General features: G+C 43.2%; 1 protein-coding gene across 2 annotated transcripts in view; it reads right to left on the bottom strand.

Annotated features, from left to right (window-relative positions):
* Positions 1-674: 674 nt before the first annotated feature.
* CA10 (carbonic anhydrase X) overlaps positions 675-22686 on the bottom strand; it is a 675672-nt gene continuing 653660 nt past the window's right edge. For both annotated transcript variants that reach the window (XM_006889272.1, XM_006889271.1), the window contains 3 exons: positions 6478-6632; positions 4772-4946; positions 675-1999 (listed from right to left, as the gene is read on the bottom strand). In XM_006889272.1, the coding sequence (XP_006889334.1) occupies positions 1977-1999; positions 4772-4946; positions 6478-6632 (353 nt within the window). In that variant the 3' untranslated portion in view covers positions 675-1976. The remainder of the gene's footprint in view (positions 2000-4771; positions 4947-6477; positions 6633-22686) is intronic.

The following is a 22686-nucleotide window of genomic DNA, read 5'->3' as shown; positions in this document are numbered from 1 at the left end:
TCTAAACCTTTATAAACACCTTCGGCTTCTTCAAAGACTACAACGCTCAAAAAGAACCACAGATGTCATCGTGGCTAAAACCCATCATAAAACTAGCCAGTCAGTGCGGTCGACTTGGGACTATCTCTTAGCTGAAACTCTAGGAGAGTTCCCGAGCTGTAAGTAGCATGAGAGAATGTCCGTCTTTTCCCCTCAGAGCCATTGGTGGATTTGAACTGCCAGAGGTAAGACTCTAGGTCTTGTAAATGATACTAGTGCAAACAGTGAACAAATAATCCAGATAAGTGTATTATTTCACTTACGAAACAAATGGGCACTGACTTTCTGTTGTGAGAATACCCAGTCCCTGGCTGCATGTCCCAGGTACTTTGAGGGTTCCCACTTATAGACAATGTCCCGTTGTTCTCCCCACTTTCTGCGGCTTGTAATGAGAAGGAGAGGTGAAATTGTTTTTAATTTGACCATTGAACTATCATCCAGGTTTCCCCTTCCAGCAGCTAAGCCTATATGTTTTCTCAACAGGGTATTAATTACCTGGCTCTGGGAATGGCCAGACTGGCTTTCGGTTGCTCCGGCTGCCCTGCTGGCCCTAATGCAATTGCCTCCTGGACCCAGCAAGACTTAGAGGCTTCAGTAGGGAATGTCCTCCCTGTCAATAAACTCAGACATGGGTCCTGGGTAACTTGTTAAACACATTTATTGATTTCTTGACAGTAACCAAACACAGTGAGTGACCATTATAAACAAGAAAAGAAAGGCATTCGTTTGTACTTTGTGAGATCTCACCGCACCCGGAGAGAAAAGACACCCCTTTCCCAGGAATTTACAAGGCAAAGTGCATTCCTTCAAGGGAGCATCACAAAGGGAGGGGGATGGCAGTTTCAAAAAAACGCAAGAAATCTGTAGCCTGCGGTCTCAGGCCGAAGCTCACCTTGTATGAATGATCGAGCCATGGAGTGGAATTAAAGGGATACTTGCTTAGCAAATGCATTCCTGATTGCCACAAACTGTTAAGAACTGGCTTCAAATGAAACCATATATGAGGATGGAAGAACAGGTGAAATCATAGGAATGCGGTGGCATGGAGCCAGAGCTTCGCCTGCAAAGAACAGACCAAAGCCAAGAAAAGGGAAATGAACTTGTTAAACACATTTATTGAGCTGTTAACAATAACCAAACACAATGTATGACCTCTGGAAAACAAGAAACAGCAAATGGATCAATTCTGATCTTGGCAAATCCTACTACAGATATGTGACAAAGAGGGAAATAATTCCATTTCTTTATAGTCTGCGGTGATAGATATATACAATGTGTATCTCGTCGATGTCTGTCCTTTTTTTGTTTTTTTTTGTAAATTGTTGAGTAAACAGAAGAATCATAATCTAGAAATAAGTGTCCTTGGTTGTCTTTGTCCTAGTTTTGCCTGTCACCAGCACCCTATGAGGATCCTAGGACACCATCTGAGATTATTAGATGCTGAAAACAGAGTTCTCTTGATGCTGTCAAGGCTGTGTTTTCTCCCCTCTCACTCTTGGAAGATTTGTGTATGTACAAAGGCTGAAAAAGTCTCATTAGGTACATTTATTAGTTCAGGAAAACAGTATTAAAATTGCAATCAGGTTAACTGAAGTTGTTTTCTTCTCAGACCTCATATGAACGAATCTTTTGTTTTTGAAACTGGACTTTTCCTGCATGGAGGTTGTGGGAGTATGTAGCTATGTTTACCTCTGTGTAAACATATGCATGTGGGTATGTCTGAGTGCATGTATGTGTGTATGTGCGTGTGTGTGTGTATGTAGGAGATCTGTTTCTCAGCTATGGTTTTACAGCCACTTCCATGAAGAAAGGGCCAATCCCAAGAGTGAATGAGGCTTGGCAGAGGGAAGGAGAGAGAGAAAAGGGGGGCATTCTAGGTTACGTCGATTCACAGTTGTAGCATTTCACTGAGGCGTGATTCTTCGTGGCCTTGTTCTTTACTTGAGGAGCCATTCATTTACTGCAAAGAGAGAGGAAGAAGGAAAAGAAAACACAACACAAAACAAGACATCACTGAATCAATATGCACAAAGTTTTGGGTCCTACTCTAAAGGGGAATACAGTATATTGTAAATGTCTGCTCATCTGTAATATATCTCAAGTTCCCTCTTCCTCAAGAACCTCCAGATCTGTGCCCTCCAGTATGGCAGCCTCTGGCTCCATGTCAACTCAACTCAACTCTTTGCCACTGAGTTGGAAGCAACTTAGAACTGACCCTCTGGTGAGTTTTCTGAGTCCATACAGCACATGGGAGAAAACTGCCCATCTTTCTACCATTTTTTGCCTACAAAGCACAGACCAAAGTCAAGAAAAAGGAAATGAACTTGTTAAACACATTTATTGAGATGTTAACAATAACCAAACACAATGTATGTCCTCTGGAAAACAAGAAACAGCAAATGGATAAATTCTGATCTTGGCAAATCCTACTACAGATATGTGACAAAGAGGGAAATAATTCCATTTCTTTATAGTCTGCGGTGATAAATATATACACTGGTGCACTTGAATTACCAGAGGTAATGACTTTTGATTAGATGTGCAGGTCCCCATAGACCATAGTCCACCAGAAAGAGCTCCCTAGTCACATGTGGTGACTATAATTATAGTGACTATAAACTAAAATGAGTAAAAAGGAAATATAATTCACAATTTGGTTGGACTATTCTGGCCATACTTCAAATATTCAAATGCTCAATATCTACTGGATTAGACATGTAGAACATTTCCATTCATTGTAGAAAGTTCCATGGCGAACTTCTAGTTCATTTAGAACACTGTTCTTAGACCATGGGTGTGGAAACTATAGCCTGCGGTCATAGGTAGCCAGCTACTTGTTGTTTTTTTTTTAATAAAGTTTTATTGGAACAAAGACACACACATTAATTTACATTCTGCTTATGACTATTTTTTGTCTCTACAGTAGCAGAGGGCAATGGAGACTATGTAGTTCAACAGAGTCTAACATATTTATTTACTAGTTGACTTAAAGAAAAAGTTCACTGACTTGACCTTGGCTGTAAGGTCTGCATGGATAGGGTCATATTTGCCTTTTATCACTATGTGATGATATCCTAGAGACATACTGATGTATAATAAATTGGTGTTGAGTAAAGAGAAGAATCAATGAGTGAGTTGAGTGTTTGCTTGGTAGTTCTGGCTGAGAGACCAGACCATCTATGCATTTGGCACTCTATAAATGTGTCTGGGGTGGGGGGGAGAGGGAAGAAAGAAAGAAATATAGGAGACAGAGGAATGATGAAATGGGAGGCTGCGGTGGTATTTTCAAAAGCTTCGTGAGAAAATGAGGAGAGACGGCAATGGCGAGGAAGATAGCCAACCAGGTGGATTGACACAGTGCCTGCAGCAATGGGCTTGAGCATGCCAGAGATTGTGAGGATGGCACAGGCTAGAATAAGGTTTGGACCTGTTCTTAGGGTTTCTGTAAGTTGGACTCACCTTATCGGCACCTAACAATAACAACAATGATAATCACATTTCCCCTTTCATTGGGGAAGCTGTTATTGCTGCAGAGCCTCCCCCACCTGGACTTTCCTTAGCACCTCACAACAAACTGTGATGCTCATCAAGCTGTCCTGTGGAGTCTACCCAACCCGTGGTGGTCCCATAGGCATGAGTAGAGAATTGCACTGCACAGAGTTTCCAATGGCTTTGAGCTGTGATGTTGGAGAAGAATACTGAATATACCATGGACTGCTAAGAAAACAAACAGTTTCGTCCCAGAGAGGGTTAAACCAGGCTGCTCCTTGGAGGCAAGGATTCTGAAACTTCATCTGACATACTTTGGGCATGTTGCAAGGAGGGACTAGTCCTTGGAGAGGGACGTCATGCTTGGGAGCATGGAGGAGAGCACAGGAGAGGAAGACCCTCTTTGAGGTGAATTGATTTAGTGACTGGGATACTTGGGGTAAGTGTGTTGGAAACAGTGAGACTGGTACAGGACTGAGCAGGGTTTAGGGCTGTTGTACATAGGGTCGCTACGAGTCGCAGGCACATTATAACAACAACAACAACAACTGTTTGGTAAAACAGACCACCAGGTCTTTCATCCAGGATGCCTCTGGTGGACAAAAGAAAAAATTTTTTTTAACAGCTGAGCTTGTTAACAGTTTATATTACCCACAAACTCTAGTGAATGGGCTGTACAACCCTTTGAAAGGTCAAGAGAGGCAAATGATGTGGCTGGGTTTGCATGGTGACAAAATGAGCATGGAATTCAGGCGCCGTGGCTCTTACTACAGGCCATTTCCATGACACTTTCCTGCCTCGATTTTCCTCTCCAGGTGAGGAATCATGGAAATGATCAATAGCTATTCAGTCATGTATACTGTGTAGAGGACATGTGTGGCTGGACATGTGGTGCACTATTACAGGATGTAGGAGTCACATCCTCTTTAGCAGCTGTAATAATCACTTCTAAGGACATAGCAGAGGATAAAGAAGAATTCACACACTTTCCTTCATACTATCCTAACATTCTGGGATTCCTTAGCATTTGTTTTCTGGGGAGAAGAGGGCCTCACCTTGCATGAACCCAAGTTATCATTATAGCAGAAAACTGGAAAAATCAGCCTTCCTAGGCTTTCCTAGAAAATGGGTTGAAAAGGGGCTGTCTTGGTTGACACAAAGGGCCATTAATTAAAAAAAAAAAAAATAGAAGCAGGTTGAAGCAGAAAACTTGGCTTTGGCGAAGCAGAAAGACGGCACCCACCTCGATACTGCAGCTTCTGGGCCCGGTTGTTTGGACAGTCCTTTCCTTGTAAACTGAAGTTGATGTTGGTGCGGATGCAGCGGTTGTTAAGTGGCTGGACCGGCCTGAAGTTGTCACTCATGCTCAGGAAGATCTGAGATGGCTGGTTCTGACTGAGCAGGCGTAAGGAATGCATCTAAGGAGAGAAGAGTCGCTGTGAGACCTGCCTCCCTCTCCCCCAGCCCCTCTGGAGAGAGCAAGGCCATACGGGGCACTGGCCAGTCTGCTGTAATACCAGCTGGCTCAGAAGAGGATGTGAGATCCTCACAGCCCTCTATTCATGAGTTCAGTGTCCACTCAGTTCCATGCAGGAGGTAAACCTAGCCTCTAACTCATTAATTCACAGATTTCTCTGGAAAAGTCATTTACTCTCTTGTCTTGAAATGCACTGCCAAAAGAGGAAATCCAAATAGGTGTTCTCCAGGATCCCTTCATCCTAGGACACCCTGCCGTTCGATAATTCTGTGACTCCCACACTGACATTATCCGGGCTACTGTGATAAACAATGCACAGAGATAAGCTCGGCTAGACAAACTTGGCTCCTTTTCTGCGAACACAGAAACAGGGCTCGTGGGTGGCCTGTGATGGCCGCGAACACGATCAGTCACAGAACTAGAAGCTAAGGAAGGCAGTTTCTAGCAGTAGAGTAGAGTGAAGCAAATGCACAGTAAGGAGAACGAGCGTGAGAGTGCGAGCGTGCTTCTGGGCGTGGCAGAGATGGGTCTGATTCCTTTGAATTTCTCTCAATTATTTTTTCTTAAATTCCACAAAGTACTCAAGTATCTGTTAAAAACCCCCTCTTCTTTTGAAGCTCAAGTTATCTGGACAGGGTTTAATTAAACAATTAAAAGTCCCAATCAATTCAAATCGGATCAGGGACTCCAGATTGTTAAAATTCTTGTTGGGATGTAAACATAACAAAAACACTGGATTCTGTTCATCCTTTGAGTTCGTATGTTGCTGTTGTGTGCCACTCAGTCAGAACCAACCCATAGCTGAACCTCCAGTGGTTTTCAGAGGCAATAAATCGCAGGGGAGGAGATTGCACATTCTTCTCCCCTGGAGCAGCTGGTTGATCCAAACCATGTACTTTTGGGATTGCAATGCAGCTTCTTACCATGAGGCCACCTGTCACAGCCAGGACAGCCTCATCTCATTTACCTTCCCCATAAAGAAGAAGAGGATTAATTTCAGAGCACTCAGGTGACAGGCCTAGGTGTACACGATGAGGCATTATCAAAGGGGAACCAGAGGCAGATCATGGAGTTCCCATCCAATTCTAAGGAATTCTACTCCTGTGAGATTCTCTGTGACTCATGCAAAGCTGCATAATGTTTTGTCTCTTGTTGGCAACTCACGTATATTATCATCTTAAAGACCCAGATAAACCCTCCAATAATGGATTCTAGTTAACACTGATTTTAACCTAGCTTTTCCAAGACACATATGAACATAACCCATCCTGTTTGTTTGTTGCACATTATAATTACAGAGTACACTTTGAGAACTAACCGAGCTGTTTGCATCCACTCAGGTGAGATGCTTCTACAAGTTAGTTCATGGCAAACATTTAAAGATGCTGGTTCTGTGAACCCCACTCCACAACCCAGCTGGTCTTCACATCACCTTCCCCGGTGCCTAGAGGACCACAGAGAAAGAAGCTCACCTGCATCCTGGTTATATAAACAGGTTTGTTCATTATTATCCAACTGGCTGTCTCGTAGCAGGGTGGGATAGTCATCGACCCATCATATGTAATGAAACTAGAGGTTTCTGGATAGAGTTCCTCTATATTAAGTCCCTGTAGTAAATATGCATCATCTAGAGAAGAAAATGAGAAAAGCGTAAGAATGAGTTTCTTGAAGAAGTGTTGGTTTTCCTGGAATTTTTCTTTTTTTTTTTTTTAAAAAAAGGATTCCAGAAGGCTGCATCTGTCAGGATAGGCTGCAGTAACAAGCATCCCCTAAATTTCAAACACTTTAAATGAGAAAAGTCCGTTGCAGGTTGTCTGAGGGTATCCTTCCATGACATTGTTACTCTGCGATCCTTGTGAGTTACAATGAGAACAGGGGCAGGCAAGAACGGTGACATACATCTGACTCTTAATACTCCCATCCCAAAGGAGTCACAATGCCACTTCTGCTTAAGTTGGATAGTTAAAGATACCACACAGCAATGAAGGATAGTGTGAAACATGATATATATGAACTTTGTTAGCAAATCAATATAACATATTAAAAAAAAAAAGCTACCACGTAGTCAAGCCTGATATCAGACCTTTCAGGAAGTACACTCTCATGGCAGGATGGGCCCTGGATCTTAGTGAACAGAAATATGTCCTATCTGAAGTGTCAAATCCTTGGTTATGGTCTCCCGAGACTTGAACCCAAACGTATTGTCATCTTGATGAGATGAACACAAAAGCTGCAGACCCTCTTCAAAAGTTGCTTGGCCATTATTTATAATTAAAAAACTAGATTAGAAGAACATTCAGAAAAGAACTTCTGAAAAGAAAAATCTCTTAGGTCAAATCTTACTACAATTCAATAGTTAAGTTCAAGAATGCATTTTACTTTTGGTTCATCTACTCTTTGTCAATGCAGACCAACGAACAAACCCAAATCCATTGTGTTGTAGAATAAAACTGCCTTCCATGGGGTTTTCAATGGCCATAATGTTCATATAAGTAGTAGCTCCACAGACTTTTGCTCGGTGGTGTCCTTGGGTGCATTTGAACATCCAAGCTTATGGTTAATGGCTGAGCACAAACTGCCACCAAGGACTTTCCTGTCAGGCCCATGCAGATACCTTTTTCTCTCCAAAAATCAAAACTCAAACTAATTGCCATTGAGTGTGAACCAACTCACAGCTGACCCTTGCAGTGGGATTGCAGAGGCTGAAAATCATATGGAAGGAGATTGCTCACCTTTCTTCTGAGGAACAGCTGGTGGATTTGAACTATCAGCCAGACGCTGCCTTTGGGTTAGCAGTGAACTTCACCACCAGAGATAACAACAGCACTTACTAATCTATTTCACATATATTGCCTTTTCCTTTACATTTAATATATAAACACTCATGTGTATGTATTATTAAATATACCATTTCTATTATATTAGTGCTATACATACACATCAGACAGAATGGACAAATAGAAAAGAGTAACAACAGTTCAAATAACCTAAACCAATTTCCATTCCTTAAATCTCTCTTATCCAATGTATTGGTGACAGCCTTACAAAACAGTAATGTACTGCAGTTTTCAATCTTGACAGACTTAAATGAACTGTTTTCACTTTCTCCATCTCTCCAAGATCCCACCTCCCTTCCTTTGCACTCTGCTCTCTCCTGACTTTCAGAACACTGAGCTTCAGATAATGCTATTCTATGTATTCTTGTTTCCAATAGCTTTAATATTCCCAACAGATTTCTTTTATCCATAAAGGTAGCCTGAAAATGAAAACAAACCAAACCATGACAATAACAACTCAAAACATAAGGTGAGGGTGCATGTGTGGAGGAACCCAAACAGAAAAGAAAGCCATCACTGTGCTCTGTATATGTATTTCTCTGGCCATTCCTTCAGATCCTCTGTGGTTGCTCCTGACCTTCCTCTTGGGTCTGCCAATGTAGCATTCCCAGGGGAGAAGCATTCCCAGGGGAGAAGCATTCCCAGGGGGGAAGCATTCCCAGGGGGGAAGTATCACCGTCTTTTCTCCCTGATACAATCCTAAGGTGCTTCCTCTATACCTTTGGCTTTAATGATCCTCTATACCCTAGTGCTTCCAGATCTGTCTCCAAAGGCACCAAACCCCCTGGTGAGTCCTTAATGTCCACTACTGTGACTGATCCAGGTCACCTGGAGAAAACATGCCAGATATCCAGGTCCTGCTTGGCAGATGGTTTCCCTCTCAACCTTGTGCCCAATTCCCAGCAGTCTGGAACACCTCTTCAGTGTTTTATATAATCCAAGTACAGTACTGCACACACACTGATACAAAGGGACCTTTACCCATAGCAGGGGCCTCATCCTGTCTCTTTGACATAGACAGGGCAGAGAATAATTTCCTTTTTGATAAGAATTGAGGACCAGAGAGAGAAAAAAATAAAGGTCACAAAGGTGGCTGATGTCCCAAAGAATAGGAACTGAAGTCCAGCAGGTTATGTCCTGCAGACCTTGAGGGTTTTTTTATTCATTCAAAACACATTCACTGAGCACCTACTTTGTGCTGGGCGCAAGGTTAGGGTATGAAGATTGCAAAATGAGCAGGAGAGATGAAGTGTTCATCTTCATTTTAGTAGAAGCGAGAGGAAACAAATGAGAAAATCCATACACGTTGACTCTGACGTCAGGTGGTGGTAAGGACACCTCGGCCTGGCCTGGCCTTATTCACTGACTGTGAGCATCAGTACTGCAAGTTCATTTTCTTCTTCCCTTATCTCCTCGCTTCCTCAATAAATTGCTCATTCAACTGTCTCTGATACAAAAGCACCATTTTTGCTTGTCAATTCCATTAGGAGAAAAATCTACTGAGGCAGTGGTTTGGAATGATATAAATGAAAACATCATTCGCTGTTCCATCTAAAGCTACCCCTCCAGGCCTCAGGTGCTCCTACTGGGGGGACTGAGTATCTCTGGGGTTCCACCTGGTGAAGCTGGACGTGGAGGTCAATCCTAGGATGAAGGGCTTTTTTTTCCACTTTCCATCTGAATGTGTCTGCCTTTACATCAAAACCACCAGAAAATCTGGCCCAGCCCAGAAGAGAAGACATAACAGGAATGTGGCCAGGCTGGGTCTGCACAGTGGCCGGAGGATGAGATGCTTTTACGACACAGTCACAAAGCCCAGAGGACACACTGATGTGATGGTCCTACGAAGGTAGATAAGGTGTCAGCATGACACACTGACTTGGGAAAGTCATCTTTTCACTATTTGTTAAGCCCTATACCTATACCATCAACTGATTTATAAAATTATAGAAAACTCCAACATTTCACCAAAAAAAATTAAAAATATGCAAAAGACATAGATACTTTATCCACAAAAGACATTCAGGTGGCCAACAAATCCATAAAGAAATACTTGAAATCATTAACCATTTAAAAAAATCCAACCTGACCCACTGCCGTCAAGCCAATTCTAACTCAGAGGGGTTTGCCATTGGATTTTTGAAGATTGTAAATTAAAATGAAAGGAGAAAGTTCATCCTTTCCCCACAGAGCTGCTGGAGGATTTGAACTAGTAGAGAAACGTGGCCCTTTGGTTAACAGCACAACATTCTCTGGACCAAGCCCGCAGAACGCCCAAGTCATCAGAGAGATGCAAAACAACAGTGAAACACCATCTTACCAAGGCACTAATATCAAGGATTAAAAAATGTAAGCAACCAGAAAATAAAAAATGCTAGCATCCTGGAGAAGACATGGGGAGACTGGAGTTCTTATACACTGCAGGAGAGACGGTAAAATAGAACAAGCATTGTGGAAAATGGTATGCTTCTTAAAAAGTCAGAAAGAGACCATGTGATCTAGAAATCTTAGGTATGTATTTTTTGAGGAAAAAATAAAAGCCATAGCATGAATAGATATATGCATACCTATGTTAATCACAGCTTTATTTCAACTGGAAAAAGAGACAATGTAAGTGCCCCTAAATAGATACGCAAGCTATGGTGCATACAGACCATTAAAGAATACTAGACAAGGGGAGCTCTGGTGGCCTAGTGGCAAGAAGCTGCAACTACAATCCCAGAGGTGCACGGTTCGAATCCACCAGATGCTCTGCCGGGGAAGGAGGGGCAATCTCCTCCTGTACCAGTCAGATCTGATTTGACGGTACACGCACATAAAAATAATAAAATAAAATAAAAAATTTTTTTTTTAAAAAAAGAATACTAGACAAGTAAAAGGGAGCTCTGGTGGCCTAGTGGCAAGAAGCTATGCTGCAATCTCAAAGGGACACTGTTCGAGTCCACCAGCTGCTCTACAGGACAAGAGTGGGCAATCTTCTTCTGTGCAATTAACTGCTTCTGAAAACCTACCGGAGGGTCAGCTATAGATCGGATCTGACTCTATGGTACCCAACAACTACAACATGCGATGTTAAAGAGTAATGGTGAATCTACAAAACATCTTACAACATAATGACCCTGAGGGATATTATGCTGAATGAAATAAGTCTATAACAAAAGACAAATACTACATTAGATCAATATTTCTTTCTGAAGATAATAAAAAAAATTATTTGAGTAGTAAACCTTCACCTTCAGGACCTTGTCACAAGTTGAAGCCACATTCAGAAAAGGACATGGAACCACAGACATAATCACTGACAGAAAATACCAGAAAGACATATTTGCCTGTATTTTACTGAATATTCAAAGGCATTAAACTCTGGATCATAACAAATGGTGGCTAACATTGCAAAGAATGTGACTTTTAGAACTTTCATTGGGCTTGTGTGAAATCTGTACATAAACCAAAAGGCAGTCATCTGAAAAAACCAAGAGCTGTTGTACATAGGGTCGCTATGAGTCGCAAGCGACTCAATGGCACATAACAACAACAACAACACATATACTGTGTAGTTCAAAATCAGGAAGACCCCTTTTAAGGCATACTCTCATACTCTACTCTCTTGCCATACTTATTCAATCTGCATGCTAAGAAAATAATCTGAGAAGCTTCCCTATATGGAGAAGAATATGGGATTAACATCGGAAGAAGTGTCATTAACAATCAGCAAAATACAAATGATCCAATCTTGCTTGTGGTAAGCAAAGAGGACATAAAGCAATTACTGATGAAGTTCAAACATTGTAGCTTTCAGCACAGATTGTTGTTGTTGTTATGTGCCGTCCAGTCACCTGCAACTCTAAGGGACCCTATGTACCACAGCTCTGAACCCTACCCTATCCTGAGCCGGTCTCACTGACTCTGACACACTTAATCCCAAAGCCCCAGTTCTCGTGTCAATCCATCTCATCTGGGGTCTTCCTCTCCTGCACTGTCCATCCAACTTTCCAAGCATGATGTCTTTCTCCAAAGATTGGTCCTACTTCAATATAAAATAGTTTTTTTAAAAAATTTATTGTTATGTGTGTGTGTACCATCAAATGGGATTGCCCCTCCTTCTCCAGCAGAGCATCTGGTGGATTCGAACCATGTACCTATGGGATTGCAGTGCAGCTTCTTGCCACTAGGCCACCAGAGCTCTCCAAAATAGAAACTTTCTTGACTGGACCAATAAGCAGCACCACATTAACTAGAGAAAAGATCAAAGTTGTCAAGGAAAGAATTTTATTTACAAAATTTTAATAATTTTATTTTAAAATCAATACCCAAGGAAGCAGCAGTCCAAGGATGTATAATATTAGGCAAATCTGCTGCAAAATGCCCCTCTGAAGTGTTAAAAAGTAAAGACCTCACTTTGTGGACTAAGGTGCACCTGATGCAAGCCAAGGTATTTTAAATCGCGTCAAAAAAAAAAAATCGCGTCATATACATATGAAAGAAGACTGAAGCTGAATTGATGCCTTCGAATTAGGGCATCGATGATTGCCAGAAAAAGGAAATCTATCTCTGAACTATCTACAGCCAGAACGCTCCGTAGAAAGGAGAATTCATGCAACATTATAAGTGTCATCAGGAGAGCATGGTCCCTGGGGAAGGACATCATGCTCGGTTGACTAGAGTGTCAGGGAAGAAGAGGAAGACCATCAACAAAACGGACTGGCACAGCGTCTGCCACATGGCCTGAACTGAAACAATGGCTGTGACATTGGTGCAGGGCCTAGCAGTGTTTTGCTCTGTTGAACCTACTGTGGTTGTGACTTGGAACCAATTCATAGGCCCTCAGACCATTAAGACCCTCCACATGTGTCAGGAATGAAAGTGAGGCCTGAGTAAACTTAAATGACAATAAGAAGGAGCTACAGAGACAGTGTTGCTACCTGTTGAGAGGCTGTCAGTTCTGCCTGGGGTGGAACTCAGGAACAGGTTAATCAAGGTGCTACCATGAGGGTGTCAAGGGCACTGCAGACAGAATCATGTTAGAGAAAGTACAAAGGGAGTCCAGAGAGATCTACAAAGTAGGGGATGAGATGCAGGAGGGGGGTACTATGAGAAATGAAGGGTCAGCATGGGCTACATCCCGATGGTCCTTCCCTGCACAACTGAGCACTGGGGCTTCATCCTGTAGGCAATGTGGAGCCACTGGAAGGTTTAAAGCAGGGAGTAGCTTGATCAGATTTGTACTTAATGAGGCTTGCTCTTATGGTGGCTTGGCCTGAAGATTAACATATCAAATGAGAGAAGGAAGCATTCTGCACATTTTTATTAAAGGTCAATGTGATTTGTTTAACCAAGCTTGTACGCAGAGCATATTGGGTACTCTAGCATGCTGCTATTATTGCATTTTATTTTCTTGAGGGCGGTGGGGAGGAGGGAAGGAAGGAGGTTCTAGAATGAGGGACATTTTTGGCATGATAAGTGGACAGAAAGAAGAGCATCCTGTGTCTCTGAAACCAGACCCAGCCTCCGTGTTGCATGTGCATTTGAAGACTTGCGTGAGGTGCAGGACAGGCTGGGGGGAGAGGCAAAGGGCTGTGCTTGTGTATTTAACACACACGATGGGGCAACAACTCAAGTCACCAGAACTCAGCTGAGCGGATGCCCCTGGACTCCACATGCTGTGGGCTGGCCAGGAGATTCCTCTTAGTCCGCTTGTCTCCTGAGAGGTGACCACATCCGAGAACTTGGGCAGTGTCCACCCTCCCACACACCCTCATTTACCATTTTGTTCTTTCTCCCTGTCTTGCCAACACCTGTACTTCCCTTTTCTCCTTTTCATTCCCTCGCACTTCAGAACTCAGAAAGACACTGGAGTGAAGAGGGTGAACTTTGGCTTCAGACCTGGGGTGGGGGTGGGGGTGGGTTGTGAGAGTGGACTTGAGCGCTCACTTGTCTCTGTAACCTTGGACATACAGGTGACCCTCTGAACCTCAGTTTCCACACATGAAGACTGCTGATGTATTTGCCTCACAGGGCTGTTTGGGAGACAGATGAGTTGATGACCAGGCCCCTGGTAAACCCTCAGTATTGCCAATTAGCACCGATGTCAGCCCTTCCTGCTGGAATGCCTCTGCCTATCCCCAAGGACTGTCAAGGGAGGAGTGCCCGAGGCCTTCCCGGCTGGGTAAGTGCCCTTCTCTGTGCTCCATGCCCTCTGCAATTGGAGAGAGCTTGAGAATAATGACTGAGTTTTGTCTGTTCCCACTAAGATGGATGTCTTTAAAGGGAAGGCTTGCATCTTTGATCTCTGAGGCCCTAAATGCCAGCATGGGGTCTGTCAAACAGTGGATGCTCAATAAAAATTGTCTGAGTACCAGAAGGGAGCTCTGGTGGCGTAGTCCGTAGAGTCAGTTCTTTTCTAACCCAAAGGGGTTGCCTCTCCAGTGGTTCGAATCCACTACTGGCTCTCTGGTAGAGAGCTGGGAAATCTCTTCTCATGTGATTTACAGCCTTCCTAAAACTTGCTGGAGGGGTAGCAATGTATGAGTCACTGTGTGTGTGTGTACCATCAAATCAGATCTGACTGGGACAGGAGAGGATTGTCCCTCCTTCTCCAGCAGAGCATCTGGTGGACTTGAACTGTGCACCTCTGGGATTGTATGAGCCACTTCTGATGTGACGGCCATGACTTTGAGTTTGAATACCAGTCGTTTGACCCTCCTAGTGCTCTGTGGAGAAAGATGAGGCCATTTCTTTCTGTTAAGGTTTTCAGCCTTGGAAACCCGAGGTTGGGGGCCCTTGAATTGGCACTGACTTCATGGCAGTGGGTTTGAGTTTTGGCTTGTAAATGAATGAAATGGTTTCTGGGGCAGCTCCACTTGCTGGCAGAGGGGCAGAAACTAAGCCAATGCTGGCTGTTAGATGTGGGGGGAAAAAAATTTGAGACTTGTGGTCCATTAGCTAAAACACACAACCCTGGCCACACTCCATCCCTCTCTCTCTCCAGTATATAGACCACAACCACGTTAAGAGGAGGGAGAGGGGAGAGGTGGGCCTTTGTTGCCTTCCTAGAGCGCATCGCCAGGTTTTCACACGAAGCATGCATGGACAGGACTGTGCGGAAGCTGGCAAGCATTTCACAGGAAGGTTTAATCTTCTAACTCCCTACCCTGTCTTGAAGAAGAAAAAAGGCAATCAGTGCCGTGGAGACAGGACTCCTCTCAGTGGACCCTTTAGTGTGTTTTCAGAGGCTGTAAATTGCATGGGAGGAGATTGTCTGTCTTCCCTCAGAGACCCTGGTGGATTTGAACTGGCAGAGAGGCGCTGCCTTTGGGTTAGCCTGGCAACTCCTGAGGGATTATGCCACCAGGGCTCAAAAGTCACTGTTAAATCCTGGTTCTGTCTTTTGTCTATTGGAACTAAAGACCATGAACACATGTGCTAGCCCACAAGCTACCGTTATTACATCTTCTCTCCTCTTCAGGGTTTGCTTGTGTATTTGATGGGCTAAAGGTAGCGGGATCAATGAAAAGGAGTATGGGCAAAACAAACAGTATTCACCACTCCTGTCAAGGCAGCCAGAGAGAAGCAATCATTTCATAACAACTCAAGGTTCCTCCCCCCCCCCCCGGGTGGGGTGCTGAGGACAGAAAGGAGCCTGGGAGCACGTGCACTGGAAGGCAGACTCTGAGCTTGAGACACTTGTGACCCTTATGTAGCAAGGGTAACAAAGGTCTACAGGAGGTCTGGATGACCAAGGGATACAGAAGGATCCAAATTTGGGGTGAAGTTCAGAGGGCAAAGGGATTCCCAAGCTGCTTGCCTCCAGGATATTTATTGAAAGCAAGTGATGACAGAAGTTGAAATTAATTTTCATAAATTGTATTTTAGAGAACTTTTACCTACTGTATCTATACCTACCTATCCACCTACCTATTTGTTATCTATTTATAGCTATTATATGAAGAGCTGGCTTATTGAAGACAAAGCCTCGGACATCAAACCAGGAATTCTAAGTCAAACCTAATTTCTAAACTGAAAATTTACTTGCTTCTTCCTTCCTGGGTAAGTAACGTGACTTGGTGGTGGTGGGAACCTGGTGGTGGTGGGAACCACTGGACTATTCTAGATGTTTGTTAAGGTATCAGGTAAAAAATTCTGTGGATCCCAAACCTCCTCTGAGACAAATAAGTCTAACCACCTCTGTGTAGTTGATTCTATCTTGTGGTGACCCATGTGTGTTACACAGTAGAACTGTGTCTGGGTTTCTTGATTGTGAAATTTATGATAACAAATTGCCAGGCTCGGTGAGTTTGAACTGGTAACCTGCTGGTTAGCAGCCTGGTGTACATGATTTGTACCACCGTTGCACATAAACAAGCCTACATAACCACACTCATCTTACAGAATTCACATTTTTGGTGTGCCGCTGTTGTAATACTTTATGTAGTGGCTATATCTTTAGAAGGGGCCCTGGTGGTGACAGGGCATTGCATGTTGGGCTACTGATTAAAAGACTGGTGACTTGAGTCCACCAACTGCTCCATGAATAGTTTTCTCCCATCAAGAGCCTTGGAGACCTGATGGAAGGTGACTACGAGTCTGGGTGGACTTTCCTATCATTATTGTACATTATTATACATTATTGTACTCCCTGGATAATAAAAAGATGCAGAATATTTATGCATAGTTTATAGCATGATTTTATCGTTCCAAATGACTAGAGAAATTAATAGCTGTAGTTTCGACTTTATGGCATGTTTTTGCTGAATGTGTGATTTATTTTATGTTGTGTTTTTAGTCATGAACACAATTCCTAACTTGATCTCTCTCTCTCCCTTTCTCTTTTGCTTTAAAAGGCAGCTTTCCAAAGGCAGCACCTTTGAGAGTTCACATTCACCAAGTGCTCCAGAGGAAAAAGATGGACAATCTCCTCCCGTGTGACTGACAGCCTCCAAAGCCCACTGGAGGGTCAGCTCTGAGTGGGTTCTGACCTGATGGTAAACAACTCCTTTAAAGAGAATGTGTCCTGGGGACCCTTCCCCTTCACCTCAGTCTCAATGTTGGCTCTAGTGAAACACAGCATGCTTACATATGTGGCCCGCTAATGAGATTTCACATGCAGCTGATCGAGTTCCCATTCAGTAAAATGATGCCAATGAGAAAAAGGCTTGGCAGTTTCGGAGATCAATATTGGATTTGCTTTTGATCAATACGGAACTATTTGGCAATTTTCTCTTATGGAATGATATTTCCTCCTATAATCCAGAGAAAATTCAACAGAAATGGGCTGTGTGTGTGTGTGTAAGCAATTACTAAAGAATAAAGGAATGTGATTTCTTGTTCTACCCCAACAAGAAATAAAAAGAAATGAGAAGAATTGGATTCGTGGGGCCAGCCTGCTCCTTTCAGTCCCTCGCCGTCTTGAGTTACTAACGTAGATTGCTACACGGGTAGGGCTGGGCTGCATTTCACATTCTGCAAAAACACTCCCAAAGCCGATGCTTTGAAATGAAACTACGAGTTCAATTAAGCATAGAGAAAGGCACTGGGAGCAATATGCTTAAGCTCTCTGGTGATATTTCATCACACTTAACACCGTGTCCCTCCAAGGAGACCACACACCGCACAATTCCCAAGGAACAGAGCGATACGAGGCAGTTAACAGTAGGTCTGTCTGTGCCTACACATTCATCTTCTAGCCAGGGCACCTAAAGCAAAGTCATAAACACAGTGTTTAAAGGTGCTCTTGCCATATGTCAAAACACCGTATTTAACAGCTCTCCACCAAATGCCTTTAGTTGTATGTCTTTGCTTGCTTGGAGGAAACATTTATTAAGACAGTAATAAAGGAGAACAAAAACTCAACAAAACTCCTCACTTGGTGCATCAGAACGGACTCATAACTGACCCTCCAGGGGTTTTTCAGAGGCTGCAAACCACGTGGGAGGAGACTGCCCATCTTTCTCTCTTGAAGCAGTTGGTGGATTTGAAGCACTGGAGAGGCATCGCTCAACTCTCTACAGCTTATGCCATAAGAGCTCCCATTCAGAGGACATCGGGGCCTTTTACAATTTGGTCTTTGTGTTCCTTTGAATAGTTCGTAGAGAATTATACGCTAACTCAGGGGAAGCGACTCTCTGGTGATTCGACGTGGTCAGTGACTCTGAGGGTGAAAGATGGGTGCTCTCCTGAGCAATTTATAGCTTTGGAAAACTCACCAGAGGGTCAGTTAGGAGTAGGTTCCCGCTCAAGGGCAGAGTTGTATGTAGTTTTTGGTTTTTGTTTTTTTTTTTAATATAAAACTTTTATCTTATACTAGTTTACTTGCAAAGTTTGTAAACATTGTTTTTCACACATCTTTTCCAGTTTCTTAACCCACCCCTCCCTCCACCCATCAAATTGTGCTACCCTATGATTACCCTGCCCCCAACCCCTGCCCACCCTCACCCCTCTGCTCCCACACTCCCCTGCTTAGATCCTCATACACGTTTTACTAGTTCTCTATTTCTACAATAATGATCTTACACAGTATTTGTCCTTATGGGACTGAGTTAGTTCACTTAGCCTAATGCTCTCTAGTAAGGGCATAGTTTTTGAGGTGGGTAATTATTGGACTTATTGTAGTCCATTTGAAATGAAAGTTTTCCAACTGTACTTAATTGTCTATCAACTTAATTTTAAAAAACATTCCATTTTGACACATAGTGGTCTCCATGTGTGCCAGAGTAGAACTGTACTTCTCTATAGGGCAGATTTTCAATGCCAGACTTTTTCAGAATAGACTATCAGGTCTTTTTCTCTAGGTGCCTGTTGGTCAACTTGAACTCCCAACCTGTGAGTAAGCAGCGAGGCACTTGAACCATCTGCACCAATCAGGGATTCTAAGAAACAAAGAATAACAATTGAAACAAAAACAAACCATTGCTGCCAACTCAACTTGAATTCATGGCAACAGAACAGAATTTCTCTCTTCTCACATACTTTGGGCATGTTGCTAGGAGAGGCTATTCCTTGGACATGGTCATCAAACATGGAGAGGTAGAGGGATGGCGAAGAAGAGGAAGACCCTCAACCAAGTGGACGACTGACATAGTGACCGCAGCAGTGGCGTGAGTGTGATTGTGAGGAGGAAACAGGATAGGACAGGGTTCAGGACAGCTATGAGTCACACTCTCTTTGATTTAATGGTGCCTAACAACAACACCAATAATAATCTTTATGGAAGCAGGATCTCAGGCCTTTCTTCTCTAGCACTTTTGGATGGGTCTGAACCATCAACCATGGTGTTAGGAGCTGGTCACAAATGGTTTGTGCCTCTCAGAGTCGTTTCATGAAATGAAAGTTGTGAGCAGTTGAGTTAGTTCTGATTCATAGCATTCCTATAGAGAGCTCTAGTAGCCCAGTGATAAGAAGTTGCAATGCGATCCCAAATGCATACAGTCCGAATCCACCAGCAGCTCTGCGGGAGAAGAATGGGTAATCTCCTCTGATGTGATTAACTGCCTCTAAAAAGCTGCTGGAGGGTCAGCTATGGATTGGTTCCAACTCAGTGGTACACAACAACAACAATAGGTGGAAGAACACTGTCAACTAGGCTGTAATCTTCCCTCCCACCCAAATAATAATTTTTATGTCATTATTAAAAGTCTGAATTTTAAACAAATTCTTGAACTGGTGGTTCATAGCTGTCAGCTCATTCCACTTTAGCACCACCTCTCCTGTCTCCAGTAGCTTTCCCAGGGCTGCCACCTTCACCTTGAAGCTCCAGGAGTTTGTCCAGTTCAAATGTGGGCTTCTTCAGCATTTTTACTTTTCTAATATGTCACGGAGGGGATAAATAGACTGGCAAGTCTTTTCTATGTCTTTCCCAAGGCTGTCTGGAATCAATTTATTGACCACCTCTTTCAAGCTATTTTTCGGCACCTCTCAGGTCATGATTTCCATCATTTTCTTGCAGATTTGGCAGACCTGTTGGTGCTGATGAGCATAGGCTGTAATTTTTACTTGGGCAGGTCACCAGGTCTCTCTCTCACGGAGCTACTGAGAGGGTTCAAACTTCCAACCTTCTAAATTGGCAAGCCAAGCACTGGACGACTGCACTACCTGGGATGATTATGAAGTGAATGAGGGACATGAAATTGAAGGAGAATGAAGTTGCTAAAACGATGCACTGTACGAGGGCATTAAAAGAAGTGTTCATTTATATGCAATGGTCTGATAACAACTCCCTCTCACCCATTTAAAAAGGTTCTTTACACTCCATTCGTCACTAGTTTCACCATTTGAAAATACCATAAACTCTCTTGTTAAAAAGTAATGTCCTTTGGATAGAAATGCAAGCTCAATGAAATCCGGTGGACACTAAAGAACGTTACCTTTTATGAATTAAGCGCCCATGCCTGCTAATTAATTAACACAAGGGAAATGGAGGGATGTTGGCACCACTCCAGCAGCACACATTAAGAAAAAATTTGTGTGTGCAAATTGCCAATCTCTCCTCTAGAAAATCCATTCAGCCAATCCATTGTTTCTTTAAATGCCATGATTTCAATCTTGACCCTCAATCTGTGAATGGGAAATTTAACTTTAATGAAATGCATTTTTTTTAGAAGACTTTGAAAATTCAGCCTGGAATTAATTCAGGTTGGTCTTTTCCACTGTTGGTCTGGGTTTGTGGGGGTGTTCTGGAAGCTTTACTCTGAGATGCACAGAATCGACCCTCCTGCAGAAAGTAGGAGACCCTCACTGGGCATTATTTAGAAAAGCTGTGTGCTTTGTTTCAAGCAAGCAAACCCTATTTCTTGTCTGTGTATGTTGTATTCAGCTTCCCAATTTTTTTTTTTTGGTCCCACAGTGATTTGGCTCAGAACAGGGCAGAGTTCAGAGCTATTGAACACAGGGTTGCTATAAGTTGCCACTGACTTGCCAGCACATAAAAACAACAACAATAAAAATAACCATAGTGATATCCTTCTTAATTTGCCTACCATGTGCTTTAGGAAATCTCATAACTCCTGTTGACTTATTATTCTTTTTAAAGCATTTGCTGTAGAATTGACAGACTTTTGGTGACCCAATGAACATCAGAGTAGAACTATGCTCCATAGGGTTGCCCCTGGCTGATTTTCCAGACCTAGATTGCCAGGCCTTTCCTCTGAGGCATCCCTAAGCGTACTTGAACTACCCATCTTTTGGTTGTTGGTCAAGCACATTAATCAGTTTGCACCACCATATTTATATTTAGCTAAGATGACTAGAAGACATCTGTCTGTTATACACCTAGTTTACACTTGTTGTGCTTACACTCATGATATGATCCCTAATCTTATCAATATCCTAATTTTGTAGATGTTGTTGTTAACTGCCTTCAAGTTGAGCACTCATAGCGACCCAATGAACAAAAGGCTTAAAGCCCCTCTACAACTATTGACATTTATCAAAGTTCATTGAGTTTCCTGAGGCATGTTATTTAGGAAGTAGATTCAGACATGTTAAGAAACTTCCCTGAAGTCACACAGCAACGGAAGTGGGAAAGTCAGGATAGGAAACCAGGTCTGCTCACTGCTATGCCTCTTGATTGGGGCATACTGGGGTATAGGGGGTCTTGACTGGAGTATGGGGGCTGTCATCAGCTTGGCATCCAGTCCTCTTGACAAGATTACCTCTCTTCCCTTTGTTTTTAGGATTCCAGGCCTTGGTTTTCCTTTCTCAAAAGAATGATTTTGCCCATTTCCCTTTTCCTTCTTGCCAGTCCATGCCAAATCCTGTCAACCAGTCAAATGGATGGTGCGCCTACTCTCTGCCATGCGATTCTGGGATTGAGCTCCACGTTCCACGTTGCCCCAATCCCCGGTTCTCAACCCTATGATGAGACAGCTGCCTGAGAGCTCTTCAAGGGCGGGATTCTAGTCACTTTTGAAGGGTTTTGAAATCCTAACTCGTGGGCATCTGAGCTGTCCATACTAAGGGAGGAAGCGTCCTGACTTTCACATCCTTCTCTATTTTATCTCACGCTCATGATTTTCCCCAGGCTTAACCACCATCTGTATGCTGGTGACTGCCATAATTACATTTCCAGACCTCTCTCCTGAAATCAAGACTCATAACATCCAACTGCCTACTCGTCATCTATTCTTGGATAGCTATTAGGCATTTCAGACCAACATGTTCAAAACTTCGGATTCCCTCCTCTCCCATGAATATGCTTCATTCACGGTCTTTTTCCATCTCAGTTAGGTAAGACAACAAACCTTCCAGTCATTCTGACGCCCTCCCTTTCTCATAGATCATCAGATCTATTGAGAAATCTCCTGGCTCTGCCTGCCCGATATGCTAAACTGTTTCTCACACATCTACCACATCAGCCTGGTCATGACTGCCTTTGCGTCTTCACGGGGGCGGCCGCACCAGCCTCCGAGGTTCACTGGTGCTCTTCAATAGTCTCTTTTCTACAGAGGAGCCAGATCAAGTCTCACTCTCTCAGCACATAACCTAACACGGCCTTACAGTGCCTTACAAAGGCTTACATATCCATTCCCTCTTGGCCTCTCTGATCTTATCTTCTACCACTCCTTTGCTATCTCACTGACCTCATTGTTGTTCTGTGGAAAAAGCAAGATAAACTCGCATTTTGAGACCTTCCACAAAGCTGTTGTCTCTTCCTAGGACGCTTTCTACTCCTGTAGATAACTGAAGAGAGTTGTTTTTGTTGTTATGTGCCGTGGAGTCGTTTGCAACTCATAGCGACCCTATGTACAACAGCCCTAAACCGTGCTCTATCCTGTGCCAATCTCATTGCCTCTGACACACCCATCCCGAGTGCCCCATTCACTGAATCAATCCACCTCATAGAGGGTCTTC

The sequence above is a fragment of the Elephantulus edwardii genome, unplaced genomic scaffold (assembly GCF_000299155.1).
Source record: "Elephantulus edwardii isolate Elephantulus edwardi_28Jun2011 unplaced genomic scaffold, EleEdw1.0 scaffold00077, whole genome shotgun sequence".
NCBI lineage: Eukaryota > Metazoa > Chordata > Mammalia > Macroscelidea > Macroscelididae > Elephantulus > Elephantulus edwardii.
Note: the sequence above shows the minus strand (reverse complement) of the source record. Positions and strands in the feature narration are given on the sequence as shown.